Source organism: Tamandua tetradactyla, chromosome 16 (genome assembly GCF_023851605.1).
Source record: "Tamandua tetradactyla isolate mTamTet1 chromosome 16, mTamTet1.pri, whole genome shotgun sequence".
In the NCBI taxonomy this organism is placed as follows: domain Eukaryota; kingdom Metazoa; phylum Chordata; class Mammalia; order Pilosa; family Myrmecophagidae; genus Tamandua; species Tamandua tetradactyla.
The window spans coordinates 12,962,810-12,978,158 of NC_135342.1; the positions used below are offsets into that span (position 1 = coordinate 12,962,810).

The 15,349-nt window shown below is 41.1% G+C and overlaps 1 protein-coding gene across 4 annotated transcripts in view; it reads left to right on the plus strand.

The window, feature by feature from the left end:
- Positions 1-15,349, plus strand: part of LIG1 (DNA ligase 1) — a 119,089-nt gene that overhangs the window by 18,233 nt on the left and 85,507 nt on the right. For 3 of the 4 annotated variants that reach the window (XM_077131303.1, XM_077131301.1, XM_077131300.1), the window contains exon 2: positions 9,033-9,102. In XM_077131303.1, the coding sequence (XP_076987418.1) occupies positions 9,086-9,102 (17 nt within the window). In that variant the 5' untranslated portion in view covers positions 9,033-9,085. Of the gene's footprint in view, positions 1-7,981; positions 8,004-9,032; positions 9,103-15,349 lie in introns of those variants that run through there. The other variant, XM_077131302.1, reaches the window with a different exon arrangement.

Sequence of the window (15,349 nt, forward strand, 5' to 3'; positions counted from 1 at the left end):
TGTCTTTAAAGCATCTTTTGAACCTTCTACAAAAGTTTCATGCTGACTAATTGCTTGTCCCATAATTGCTGACCACTTACAGAGGTCCGTTCTGCAGGGCAGGTTCCCCCGCAGCATCCCCACTACTTACAGAGGTCCGCTCCTACAGCGTCCCCACTACTTACAGAGGTCCTGACGGCAGGGCAGGTTCCCTTGCCGTGTCCTCCAGGCTACTCCTTTGAGCCTGCTTTTTCCACCCGGCCGGGGTTTCACTTGTCAGCGTTCTTCACTGGACCCCTCGTACTCAAGCCCCACGTTGGGCGCCACTTGACCCGACTGGTGGGACAGACGAACCTGGACCTGAGGGAGGGAGTGAGAATGGGGGACAAAAGACACAGAGAATGGAGACAAGACAGGATTCTGATCAAGTCTCGTTTATTGAGGGCGAATTCAGGGTATTTATGCAGTAAGGAAGGGGAGGTGACTTGTATCGGACGTCAGCAGAGGTTGGGCATTATCCTGCAGTTAAGCAACCAATCAGCAGAGACTAAGCTGGGAAAGGCAGATCAGCCAAGGCTGGTCAGCTGATTTCGGGGAAAGGCAGAGCAGAAGTGAGGAAATAGAAACTTAACTTGAGATAAAAACTTAACTTGAGTTAGTCCCTAAGATGGCGTCAGACCACAAGATGGCCGGCACACTGCCGGTGCCATAAGCAGTTTCCCACACTATTCTACCAGTCTGTGTCTTTTGATTGGGATGTTTAAGCCAATAAATTTAATGTTATGTAATGGCAGTGGTTTCTTCTACCATTTTGTCTTTTGGATTTTGTATGTCGTATCTTATCTTTTTCTCATTTTACCTTTACAGATAGTTTTCATTTCTACACTTTTCTCCAGACTTCTCTCTCCTGTCTTTTCATAGTTGTTGTGCTCCCATTAGTATTTCTTGTTGAGCTGGCCTCTTAGTCACAAACTTTCTCAGTGACTGTTTGTCTGGAAATATTTTAAACTCCCCTTCATTTTTTTTTATAACAATTATTTTTATTTGATATCAGCTTACTTTCAATAGCTATACATGCAGTCTTCCTATATTCCACAATCCCTCTACCTTTGTACTTGTTACAAATTTTATCTGTTTACATTGTATGTCCAAAACCATAGATATATCATAACTTTTGTGCATTTGCATTTTAACACCTGTAAAAAGTGGGGTTACATACCAGAAAGTTACAGAACAATAGCACTGGCACTTATAATTACCCATATGGCTACCTTTACCAGAGGTCTTTTTTTCTTTGTGCTGCTTTAATCCACTTTTTCCCCCTTTTTATTAATTAACGGAAAAAAAGAAATTAACCCAACATTTAGAAATCATACCATTCTACATATGCAATCAGTAATTCTTAACATCATCACATAGATGCATGATCTCCCCTTCATTTTTGAAGGACAGCTTTTCTGGGTATAGAATTCTTGGTTGGCAGTTTTTTCTCTTTCAGAATCTCAAATATATCATACCACTGCCTTCTCACCTCTATGGTTTCTGCTCAGAAATCAGCACATAGTTTTATTAAGCTTCCCTTGTATGTGATGGTGCTTTTCTCTTGCTGCTTTCAGAATTCTCTCGTCTTTAACATTTGACAGTCTGATTAGTAAGTGTCTTGGAGTAGTTCGGTTTGAATCTATTCTGTTTGGGTATGCTGCACTTCTTGGAGGTGTAATTTTATGTCTTTCATAGGAGAGGGGAAATTTTCAGTGTTTATTTCTTCCATCTGCCCCCTTTCCTTTCTCTTGTCCTCTGGGACACCCATAACAGGTATATTCATGCACTTCATGATGTCATTCATTTCTCTGAGACCCTGCTCATATTTTTCTCTTCTTTCCTGTAACTGTTCTTTGTGTATAGGATTTCAGATGCCCTTCTAGTTCACTAATCCTTTCTTCTGCCTCTTCATATCTGCTGTTGTAGGTCTCCACTGTTTTTTCATCTCTTCTGTTTTGCTTTCATTCCCATAGGTTCTACCATTTGTTCTGTCAATTTTTTTAAGTTCTTTATGTTCGTTCAATGACTTCTTTATATCCTTCATCTCTTCTGCCATATCTTTCTTCAGCTTGTTGATTTGATTTTGATGGAATTTTGCATGTCTGTTTGAACATCCTGAATTAGTTGTTTCAATTCCTATATCTTATTTGAAGTGTTGTTTGTTCCTTTGACTGGGCCATATCTTCTATTTTCCTAATATGACTCGTTATTTTTTTCTGGTGTCTTGGCATTTGATTTCCTTACTTAGTTTATTTTAGAGGCTGTTTTCACTCTTTCCTAGGGTTTTCTTGTTGGATGGCTTTGTTCTCTATCTGTTCTTTGGCATTCAATTCAGCTTACTCTAGACCTCTAGCATGCTTTCTGTTTAACTGATCAGAAATTTTCAGCTCTTGTTTTTCTCTTTCTTGCCCTCCTTTTTGTGAGGACTCCAGTCAGATTTTTCCAGACCTGACAGACTGACATCAGAGGAGAGTGTGATCAGTATTTAGTTTCTTTGAGGGTGAGACCCAGCAGGTTTGCAGACTTTCCTGTGAAGCCTCTAGACTGTGCTTTTCCTATCTTGCCCAGAATGTGGCGCTTGTCAGCCCACAGCTTCCCACCATTGAAAAGTGATGTGCTTTTAATTCTCAGCAGCCTCCCCTTCTAGTGGTATGGTTGGAAGAGAGGCTGAGGTAGAAGGTGGGCTCAGGCTCCTTCTGTTTTCCAGCCCTTGGGGCCTGAATTCCCTGAAGGAGAGTTGCCACTTGAGCTGTACCCTGCCTTCCTTTTCTTGGGGAAAATACACCCTTTAGGGGATTGTCCCAACAGGGCACTAGTTACTTTGCTTCTCAGACATGCCTTAATTCTGCCCTTGCCTGGGGCAGTGCTGAAGTCTGAGAATGCGTGCAGTTCTATCTAATGAGATGTTAAGAATTAAAACAGAATAAATAAATAAAAATAGAAAAAAACCTTTTAAGAGCCGGACCCCAGCTTCTCCAGTTTTCCAATTAAGAACTGGAGTTGGTACATGGCTGTATGTATCCACAGGCCCTATATGCCCCCTTTACTTGGGCCCTTTTCCACAGTATTTTGTGCTGTCCAACTCAAAAAGTCTCTGTTGTTTATTTTCCCCATCAGCCCTAACCCCTCTCTGTGGGTGAAAACTCCTGGTTCTTTTAGTACTCCAGGTTTATCTATGCTTGGGGCCTGTTTTCAAAATCCAACTTTGTTACTTAGTTCTGCAGTTGGGGCTTGGTTGAGCTAGCTTCCTTGCTTATAGTAAAGTCTATTTGTTTTTCCCTTGGAGAACCTGCCTGTTGTGCTCGTGGAAGAGGGGTGCCGGCCTCTATAACTTGTGAAACCTGCGGTTCTGTGTGGAATCTCAGCCATTCCACTCATTCAGACTGATGTATGACATGTGTATGGCCTCTGAAGTACCCCCAGCAGTTATTCCATACAGTTCCTGGCTGTTTTTTTTTTTTTTTTGACCTGTAAGCTGCATTTCTTTCTTCCTTTTTTTTTTTTGGGTTACTGTGTTTTAGTTTTGTTTTTTTTTTAATTTTTTATTAATTAAAAAGAAATTACAAGAAAGAAACGCAAATATCCTTAATATATGCTCATTCAGTTCTACATATATAATCAGTAATTCACAATATCATCACATAATTGCATATTCATCATGATTGTTTCTTAGAACATTTGTATCAATTCAGAAAAAGAAATAAAAAGACAACAGAAAAATAAAACAAAAACAGAAAAAGAAAAAAAAAATTTTACATACCATACCCCTTTCCCCTCCCTTTCATTGATCACTAGCATTTCAAACTGAATTTAACATTTGTTCCCCCTATTATTTATTTTTATTCCATATGTTCTACTCGTCTGTTGACAAGGTAGATAAAAGGAGCATCAGACACAAGGTTTTCACAATCACATAGTCACATTGTGAAAGCTGTATCATTATACAATCATCATCAAGAAACATGGCTACTGGAGCACAGCTCTACATTTTCAGGCAGTTCCCTCCAGCCTCCCCATTATATCTTAGATAACAAGGTGATATCTACTTAATGCATAAGAATAACCTCCAGGATAACCTCTCAACTCTGTTTGGAATCTCTCAGCCATTGAAACTTAGTCTCATTTCACTCTTCCCCCTTTTGGTTGAGAAGGTTTTTTCAATCCCTTGGTGCTGAGTCTCAGCTCCTTCTAGGGTTTTTCTCAATTCCTTGATGCTGAGTCTCAGCTCATTCCAGGATCTCTGCCCCACGTTGCCAGGAAGGTCCACACCCCTGGGAGCCACGCCCCGCATAGACAGGGGGAGAGTGGTGAGTTTGCTTGTTGTGTTGGCTGGAGATAGAGGCCACATCTGAGCAACAAAAGAAGTTCTCCTGGGAGTAACTCTTAAGCCTAATTTTAAGCAGGCTTGACCTATCCTTTGTGGGTTTAAGTTTCATGTGAACAAACCCCAAGACTGGGGCTCAGCCTATAGCTTTGGTTGTCCGCACTGCTTGTGAGAATATCAATAATTCAACTTGGGGAGGTTGAATTTTCCCCTATTCTTACCATTCCCTGAAGGGGACTTTGCAAATACTTTTCCACTCACTGATCAAATCACTCTGGGATTCATCGGGGCATCACTCTGGACAAACCAATAAAATCTAATGTCCTACCCAAGGTTCCATGTACTTTTGTTGTTCAACCACCTATCTACATAAGTTATATTAGGAGATGCACTAGTCAAAATATAAAATTTGTACCAAATAAACATTTTTTGCTTTAGTCTCACACATAAGTTGAAATTTTAAAATATTAATTACCGTCTATTTTCAGCACCCTGCAGTAATGACATTCCTTTGTTCTTCCTCATGCAAAAACATTTTTAAATTTGTACATTTAGTCATTATCATTATACACTCTAGGCATTCCTAGAGTATACCATCTCAGTCTTTATTGTCTTTCTTTGTGATTTCATTTATGCCCCCACCCCTCCTCCCTCTATCATTCTCACATTCAGCTTCATTCAGTGTTTTAACATAATTGTATTACAGTTAGGTAGTGTTGTGCTGTCCATTTCTGAGTTTTTATATTCAGTCCTATTGCACAATCTGTATCCCCTCAGCTCCAGTTACCCAGTATCTTACTTACCCTATTTCTATGTTCTTATGATCTCTGTTACCAAGAAAATATTCCAAGTTTATTCACTAATGTCACTTCATATCAGTGAGACCATACAGTGTTTGTCCTTTTGTTTTTGGCTAATCACACTCAGCATAATGTCCTTAAGGTCCATCCATGTTGTTACATATTTCATAACTTTATTCTGTCTTACAGCTGCATAATATTCCATTGTATGTATATGCCACAGTTTGTTTAGCCACCTGTCCGTTGATGGACATTTCGGCTGTTCCCATCTCTTGGTAATTGTAAATAATGCTGCTATAAACATTGGTGTGCAAATGTCTGTTTGTGTCCTTGCCCTCATGTCCTTTGAGTAGAGACAGCATGTAGATGGGTCTTGTTTTTTAATCCATTCTGCCAGTCTATGTCTTTTGATTGGGGAGTTTAATCAATTACCAATTAGTGTTATTACTGCACAGGTAGTACTTTCTTCTACTATTTTGCCTTTTGGATTTTATATGTCATATCTAATTTTCCTTTTCACGTTTACTTGTAGTCTTCCTTTCTACACTCCTCCACTCCTCTCTCTTCTGTCTTTTCATATCTGTCTCTGTGCTCCCTTTAGTATTTCTTGCAGAGCTGATCTCTTGGTCACAAATTCTCTGTGATTTTTTTGTCTGAAAATGGTTTAATTTCTCCCTCAGTTTTGAAGGACAATTTTGCTGGATATAGAATTCTTGATTGGCAGTTTTTCTCTTTTAATAATTTAAATATATCACCCCAGTGTCTTCTTGCCTCCATCCATGATTTCTGCTGAGAGATCTATGCATAGTCTTATTGGGCTTCCCTTGTATGTGATGGTTTGCTTTTCTCTTGCTGCTTTCAAGATCCTCTCTTTCTCTTTGACCTCTGACATTCTGATTAGTAAATGTCTTGGAGTATGTCTATTTGGATCTATTCTCTTTGGGGTACGCTGTACTTCTTGGATTTGCAATTTTAAGTCTTTCATAAGAGTTGGGAAATTTTCAGTGATAATTTCCTCCATTAGTTTTTCTCCTCCTTTTCTCTTCTCTTCTCCTTCTGGGACACCCACAACATGTATATTTGTGCGCTCCATATTGTCTTTCAGTTCCCTGAGTCCCTGCTCATATTTTTCCATTTTTTTCCCTATAGTTTCTTTTTCTTGCTGGATTTCAGATGTTCCATCCTCCAGTTCAGAAATCCTATGCTCTGCCTCTCGAAATCTACCATTGTAGGTTTCCATTGTTTTTTTCATCTCTTCTACCTTGCCTTTCATTCCCATAAGTTCTGTGATTTGTTTTTTCAGACTTTCAATTTCTTCTTTTTGTTCATTCTTTGCCTTCTTTATATCCTCCCTCAATTCATTGATTTGGTTTTTTGATGAGGTTTTCCATGTCTGTTTGTATATTCTGAATTAAATGTTTCAGCTCCTGTATCTCATTTGAATTGTTGGTTTGTTCCTTTGACTGGGCCATATCTTCAGTTTTCCTAATGTGATTTATTATTTTTTTGCTGGCGTCTAGGCATTTAGTTACCTTAATTAGTTTATTCTGGAGATTGCTTGCACTTCTGTTACCTAGGGTTTTCTTGCTGGATGAATTTGTTGTCTATCTGTTCTTTGACATTCAATTCAGCTTTATCTGGACCTCTAGCTTAGGTTTTATTTAACAGAGGAGAATTTTCAGTTCTTGTTTTCTTGTTTCTTGCCCTGCTTGTATGGTGCCTTTTCCCCCCACATTTAGGAGGGTCTACTTAGGTATTATAGACCCCAGCCGGATTTTCCCAGACCAAACTGGCCTCCTATCAGGAGGAAAGAGTCACCTGCGTCGGTTTTCCCCAAGGTTGAGACCCAGCAGGTTGAAAGACTTTCCTGTGAAGTCTCTGGATTCTGTTTTTCTTATCCTGCCCAGTATGTGGTGCTTGTCTGCCTGCAGGTCCCACCAGCATAAGATGATGCAGTACCTTTAAGTTTGGCTGTGGGTGTGGTGGAGACAGAGGAGAGGTTGTAGGCTGGTTTTAATGGCTTCAAATTACGAAGCCCTGGTGTCTGAATTCCTTGAGAGAGGGATTCCACCTGAATTGGGCTTCACCCCTCCCCTGGGGAAGGCACAGGCTGGAGACAAGCCCTGAAAGCAGCTTGTTTCTGCCTATGCTTTCGGGCACTTGCAGCCTGAGGAGCCCTACCACTGTATCCAAAGGCAGTCTAGTCTTTGTAGAAACACAGCCACAAAAACCTCTGTTTCCTCCTTTTTTTTTTCTTTTTTCTATCAGCCTTGTCCCCTCGGCTCCGGGGCAAAAATGAGCGACCTCCACTTTGACCAGGTTCACCTGAGCTGGAGGCCTATTTTTAGTAGTTAGAATTTAATTAATTCCACAATTGGCATTTGTTTGGGCTCAGCCCCTGCTGCTAGTAAAGTCTCTTTCCTTTCCCCTCTGGGAAGCCACCTGTGGGGGAGGGGCACCAGCCACCATGGCTTGGGGAACTCACGGTTCTGGGGGGGCTCGCAGCCAGTCCAGCTGGTCCAGATTGGGGTACGTGGTGTGCCTGGTCACTGACGTGGCCCCGGGAGCTGTTCTGTACTGTGTCTGGTTATTTAGTAGTTGTTCTGGAGGACGAACTAAAACACGTGCATTGTTAAGCCACCATCTTGGCCCAGAAGTCTCTCCTGGCTATTTTTTAGCAGCCCTGGAGGATGAAATAAATTCTACACCTCATTATGCTGCCATCTTTTTTTTTTTTTTTTTTTTTAAGGTGGACAAATGACAGCAAATTTGTAAGCTGTAGGGAGTGATCAACAGTTAGAAGAGTCTGTGATGTCGGAGAGAAAGGGGAGGATTGCTGGAACATTGTTTTTGAGTAGGTGAGAAAGCATGTGACTTGGTGTGTAAGTGGAGGGGTTGGCTTTAGATTAGAGCACATATGATTGATGGTGGGAAGTCAGAAAACATGGGTACAGATGAAGTCACATAGGTAGATCTGGAGGTGGGAGCATGTAGTCTTTCTCCTGTAGTTGCTTCCATTCTCCTCAATGATATAGGAAGCCAGGCTGTCAGCTGAGAGAGAAGATGGAGGTGTCGGAGGTTGAGAAGCATGTGTGAAATATGGTCTGGGAGAGCAGGACAGTTGAATGGACTAGGGAAATGTAGTGTCTTTTGTGGCAGCAAGAAGGCCACCATGAAACTGTGAGCATGTGTCTCCCCAGTCACTGTCAGCTCTGCAAGTGCAGGCACAGAGTAGATGGAGGAGAGTTGGGTTTAATCAGCATTGGAGTTTTTCCAGGTGAATGACAAAGTAGGGCAGTATTGGGGAGGCTCATGGTTTTGAGACTATAAGTCTGAGATTGAGACTTAAGTAGGTGATCTTTCCTCCCTGAAGACCGTGGCATTCTAGGGCTGGCTGCCAGTGATCCTCGGTCCTTGACTTTTCTCCCACGTGGTAGTGCACATGGTGGTCATCTTATCCAGGTGCTGCTGACTTCCTGCTCCTTCCCAGGACTCCCTCTTTCTATGCCTGAATTTTATTCTGCATATGAAGGACTCCAGTAATTCTGATTAAAACCCAATTCAATTGGGCACAACTTCCCTAAAAATAACATCTTCAAAAGTTCCTATTTATAATGGATTCATACCCATAGGAGTGGTTTAAGATTAAGAACATGTTTTTCTGGGTTAATGCTTTACCCTACTATAGGAGGCCTACGTTTTTCTCTGATTTGGAACTTTTGTTTTTCACCTGTAAATCTCACTATGGTTCATAAAAATGGGAGTTTCTTCTTGAAGGGGCAACTCATACTTTTGGTTTCATTTTTTCTTAATGAAAGAAGGGGGCTTATGTGTTTTGGTCCCCATACAACCAATATATTCAACAAGTCTTTGGATTTCTGTTTCAGGAACAGCTGACGGGAGAAGAAAAGAAGGCAGGAAGGGGAATTTTGACGCCATCATGCAGCGAAGTATCATGTAAGGACCCTGCCTCCCGCATCCCTATGTTCTCAGGCTCATACTTTCCAAGTTCTTTGCTTCTTTCTTTAAATCTTAGCCTTAAGTCAGATTTCAAGTTGGAATTTCCAGGCATTGGGCAGTATGGAGAATGGGAAGTGAGATGTGGAAAAAGGGTAGTGTATTAGTCAAAAGATTTTCAGTTGTGAAGGACAGAAACTCTAACCCAGGGTTTTCAACCAGGGGTGATTTGCCTCCTCCACCCTCAGCACCCCAGAGACATCTGGAGTATTTTTGATTGTCACCGCTGGAAGAGTGCGTTAGCCTCTGGTGGAAGGAGGTGGGGATGCCGCTAAACCTCCCACGGTGCACGGTCCACAGCAAAGAATGGCCCCACTTGAAATGTCGGTGGGGCAAAAGTCGAGAAACCTATTGTATTAGGGTTCTCTAAGAAACAGAGCCAACTGGAGATATCTGTAAATATGAGATTTATAAAGGTATCTAACACAACCGTGGGAATGAGAGTCCAAAATCCATAGGGCAGACTGTGAAGCTGGCAGCTCTGATGAAGGGTCTGGACAGACTCCATAGGAGAGGCTTGCTGACTGAAGGAGCAGTCAAAAGTCACTTCTTCCTTAAAAAGCTTTCAACTTTCCTAACATGATTGGATTATCTCATTGGTGGTGGGGGGGAACGCCTTAGTTGATTGCAGATGTAATCAGCCACAGATGCAGTCAACTGACTGATGATTTAATATACCAGCTTCCGAGTTATATATAAATAAATAATATTAATTAATTAATATATTAATTTATTTTGTATTATCACAGCAAAACCTCATAACTTATAACCACATAACTACATTCTTAACATACAAGCATTCCATGTATGGTGTACAATCAGTGGCTCACAGTATCATCACATAGTTGTATATTCATCACCATGATCATTTTTTAGAACATTTGCATTGTTCCAGAAAAAGAAATAAAAAGAAAAAAGAAAAAACTCACATGTACCATACCTCTTTCCCCTGCCTCTTACTGACCACTAGTATTTCCATGTACTCAATAGATTTGTTTTTTATTTTTACATGAGCAGCCACCGGGAACCGAACCCAGGTCCTCTGGCATGGCAGGCAAGCATTCTTGCTTGCTGAGCCACCGTGGCCCTACTCAATAGATTTTTAACCTTTATCACACCTATATTAACCCTGGCTTTAGCGGGGGTCAAAAAAGGGGAGTTACTTGGCTTATGTGATTGAAATGGAGTAATGGCCTCAGGCTGGATTGGATCCAGTTGCTGAAACTTTCTCTCTGGGAATCTGTCTCTCCATTGTTCAGATTTGCTTTCTTTAGTGTGGCATCACTCTCAGGCAGGCTTTTCTCCTTGGGCTTACAACATCCTAGAGTTGTCTATTCCTGTGGAAAGAGGATGTCTTTCTCCTAGGTATCCCAACAATATCTAGAGTTTCATTGCCCCAGTTTGGGCTGAACCAGCCACTGTAGCCCAGGAATGCAGTGGTCTGATTGGCCAGGATTGGGTCACGTGCTTGCCCCTGGTGATGGGTGAAAGGGCAGATGCATTCACATCATCTTGTTCTGAGGCTCAAAATGGTGGTGGAGCAAGTTGGTTCAGGGTTCCATCCCCTCACAGAAGATTTGAACAACCAGTTAGAACTGGCAGAAACATCTTTCTTGGGGTTCTAAAAAATAAAGGGCTTCAGTAACATGGTTAGTGTCAAATCAAGAAAAAGTTTTCTTAAAAGTGGTAGGATCTGTTGGGTTTCTGGCTGGCCCCTCCCCTCCTCCATCACTGGCTTAACACAGAGCCTGCCCACACTCCCAGTTCAGAGTCCTGGCCCTAATACTAGAGGAAGCAGAGTGACCCTTGTACAGATACTTGGAACATGTGTATTTGGCCCACTTGGGTGGTGGTCCAAGGAACTCGCTATCAGAACTTGCCTTGCATGTAGAAGGTGGCTCAGAGAGCTCTCCTGCAGAGTACTGTGGAGAGCAGTCAAGTTGTACTGTCTGGAATAAGGGATTGCTGGCTATAGGGTGTATAGATCTGTGCCTAACACGGTGAGGAAATTGTTTCCTAGGAAAGAGGGGCTATTTGGAATTGTAAATGGGGAGTTCTAGGGCCACATATAGGATAAGACAAGCATGTACAGAAAATATCAGGGAAGCCCCTATACTGTGGCCTGAAGCTATCCTTATACAACCTGTTGTATGGATAAGCCCCAAAGGAGGGCACTTATACAGGTCAATTTGCAAAGACTGGGAAAGGTATTTTCTTTTTCCCTCCCTTTTTTTTTTTGTTAGCTCCTGTCATTCAAGAAAAACACACTATCTAGATACAGGCATAAAAACAGATGCTGCAGTGTGAACACTTTAAAATATCAAAATGTCTGTGTTTCAACAAAAGGTTACAAAACATAGAAAGAAACAGTAAGCTTTATGATCCAGACAAAGGAAGAGATTAAAGCATTAGAAATCATCAACAGGAAGGACCAGACTGGAACATACCAGATAAAGACTTTAGAAAAATGATCTTAAATATGCTCAAAGAGCTAAAGGAAAACATAGACAAAGAAGTAAGGGGATTCAGGAAAATAGTTGATGAACACACAGAGGATATCAGTAGAGAGATGGAAATTATGAGAAAGAAACAGAGGTGAAAACCACAGTAACAGAAATAAAAAATTCCCTAGAGGGATTCAGCAGCAGAATGGAGCTGGCAGAAGAAAGAATCAGAGTACTGGAAGATAAGACAGTTGAAATCATTTAGTGTATATCAATATATGCGTTGTGGGAGTCCCAGAGAAAGAAAGAAAGGGGTAGAGAGAATATTCAAGGAAATAATGACTGAAAACTTCCCGAATTTAATTAATATACATATCTAAGACTCTCAATGAAATCCAAACAGGATAAACCCAAATGAACCCACACCCCATGATGTATTATAATCATACGGTTGTATGCCAAAGATAAAGAGAATTCTGAGAGCCTCAGGAGAGGAGCAGTGTGTCTCGTACAAGTACACCTAAATAAGATTATATTGATTTTTTTATTGGAAGGTGTTCTAGTTTGCTAGCTGCTGGAATGCAACACACCAGAGATGGATTGGCTTTTAATAAAAGGGGATTTATTTTGTTGTTTCTTCAGAGGAAAGGCAGCTAACTTTCCACCGAGGTTCTTTCTTACGTGGAAGGCACAAGATGGTCTCTGCTGGTCTTCTCTCCAGGCCCCTGGGTTCCAACAACTTTCCCCGGGGTGATTTCTTTCTCCATCTCCAAGGGCCGGGGCTGAGCTGCAAGTGCTGAGATGAGGAATGCCAAGCTGCTTAGCAATGCTACGTTGCAATCTCTCAATTTAAGCACCAGCCAATTAAGTCAGACATCACTCATTGCAGCAGACATGCCTCCTAGCTGACTGCAGATGTAATTGACAACAGATGAGGTTCACGTACCGTTGGCTTATGTCCTCAGCAACAAGACTAGGTATGCTCACCTGGCCAAGTTGACAACTGAATCTAACTAACACAGAAGGCATGGAAACACGGCAGTGGGATATCATATATAAAATGTTGAAAGTAAAAAATTTTCACCCAAGAATTCTATAGCTGGCAAAACTATCTTTCAAAAATGAGAGAGAGATTGGGACAGTCCCATATAAAAGCTAAGGGAGTTTCTTGCCACTAGACCTGCCCTACAGGAGATGGTAAAGAGAGCTCTGCAGGTTGACAGGAAAGGGCAGTAGGCAATAGTTTGAAGCCACGAAAGAAATAAAGATCTTCAGTGAGGGTAATGACATGGGTAAATATAAATGCCAGTACTTTGTAGTTTTGGTTTCTAATTCTGCGTTTTATTTCCTGCAGGATCTAAAAGGCAGATGCATAAAATGTAAAGATAAATAAGTGGTTTGGGATTCATAAGATATAAACATATAATTTGTGACAAGAACTACCTAAATAGTTTGCGTACTATTGAAGTAAATTAATATCAAAGCAGATGAGAGTTTTACAGAACTAGGATGTTAAATTTAAGTCCCATGGCAACAACAAAGAAAATAACAGAATATGCAAACTTATAGAAATAGAAATTAGAGTACAGGTTGCCAGGGGTGGGGGTAGGGGGAATGTGAAATGTGGGGTTAATACATAACAGGTGTAGGTTTTCTGTTTGGGGAGATGGGGAAGTTTAGTAATGAAAGATGGTAAGTGCCTCAGAATTGTGAGTGTGATTAATCCCATTGAATGGAATGCTTGGGAGTGGCTGAGATGGGAAAGTTTATATTGTATGTATGTTCCCTCCCCAACAACAAAAAAAGAGCAACAAAGGTGACAGCGATAATTAAATGCAGTGCATGATCCTGGATGAGATCCTAGCAAGGGAGGAGCAAAGGCTCAAAAGGACATTTTTGGAATGTATTAAAAAAATGGAACATAGGCTGTAAACTTTATATCAATGTTAAATTGCATGAACTTGATAGCTGCTCTTAAAATAGTTATATAAGCACACATCCTTGTTCTTAGGAAATGTACAAGGCAGTATCAGATGTTGAAAGGGCTTGATATATAAAATGTACTCTCAAGTATTTAGAAAATGGATTGATAGATGGGTAGATAGAATGATATGGCAAATGTGGCAAAAAATTAAAATTGTTTGATTTGGGAAACAGAGTTAGGGGTATGTTGGAGTCCTCTGTTTGGGGGTTGTATTATTTTGTAGCTGTCTTGTAAGTTTGAACGTATTGCAGAATAAAAAGGTAAAGAATAAATTATGTACTCTGAGAATTTGGCTGGTGGCAGGGCAGAAAGAGAATGGAGTGGCTGTTACCAGAAGGAGGGAATGGGTGCCAGACAGACTCACACCTGGGCATCACGACAGAGAGCAAGACCCCGCCATCACATGAATGAGAGGCGGTTTGCAGAGGGGAGAGGGAAACAGCCTGGGATTATGGATTGGAACTCTGTTCTACCATTCGCTGGCTCTGTGACCGCTGGAATATTAGTTAGTGTTTATGCTTTGCTGTGATTATCAGAAGCCTGGGAGATAGTGCCTTAAACAAATCTGTGGATGCATTTTTCTCAAGAAATAAAAAATCCTGAGTTGATAGCGCCCTTGATTACTTTCTGTCCCCTTGCTTTTCTTTATTTTATATTTTTACTTCTTTTTTTAAGATAAAGCGTTTTATTTTGGATATGTAATTTTTCTTATATAGAAATGTTGAAAAAATGGTACAGAGTTCCTATTTACCCTTCACTTGATTTCCCCCCTCATTAACACCAGACATTACAGTGGTCCATTTGCCACAATTATGGAACCTACATCAATACCGTATTGTTAGCTCAGTATGTCCTTTTGAGCCACTTCTCCTGCCTTGCTAGGATCCCATCCAGGATCGTGCACTGTGTTTCATTTGGGTTTCACCAGTTTTCCTGTTAATGACTTTTTCTATCCCAGGATCCAGTTCAGCATACTGCATGCATTTAGTTGTCATGTCTCTCTTCTCTCCCCTGGTGTTTGGGTTTGCTAATGCTGTTGGAAATGCTATAGCAGAAATGGCTTTTTATAAAGGGGGTTTATTAAGTTACAGGTTTAGAGTTCTGAGGCCATAAAAATGTCTGAACTAAGGCATCCATAGAAAGATACCTTGACTCAAGGAAGGCCGATTTCTGTCATATGGAAAGGCACATGTCTGGCATCTGCTGGGCTTTGTTCCCAGTTCTGTTGCTTCCACCTTCTGATGCCAGTGGTTTCTTCGCTAAGCGTTTGTGGGCCTTCACTTAGCTCTTCCGGGACACAGCTCTGGGTTCTGGCTTGCTTAGCCTCTCATGGGAAGGCACATAGTGATGTCTAATGGGCTCTGAATCTCCAAATGTCTGTCTAGGTGTCTGCTTATCTGCATTTCTGTCAGCTCTGAAGCAACTGAAGAATGTTTTCCCTTTTAAAGGACTTCAGTAAACTAATCAGGTTCCACCTTGAATGGGCAGAGTCACAGCTCCACCTTATCAAAAGGCCACACTCATAGTTGGGTGGGTCACTCTCCATGGAAACAATCTAACCAAACGTTTCCACCCTGTGCTGGAATATTGAATCAGGATTTAAGGACATGACTTTTCTGGGGTACACAACAATTTCAATCCAGCATGCCTAATCTGTGACAGTTTCTGACTTTTTTTGTTTCTCACAACCTTGACACTTGAGGATTACTGATCAGGGATCCTGTAGAATGCCTTCCAGTCTGCTTTGACAGATGTTTTT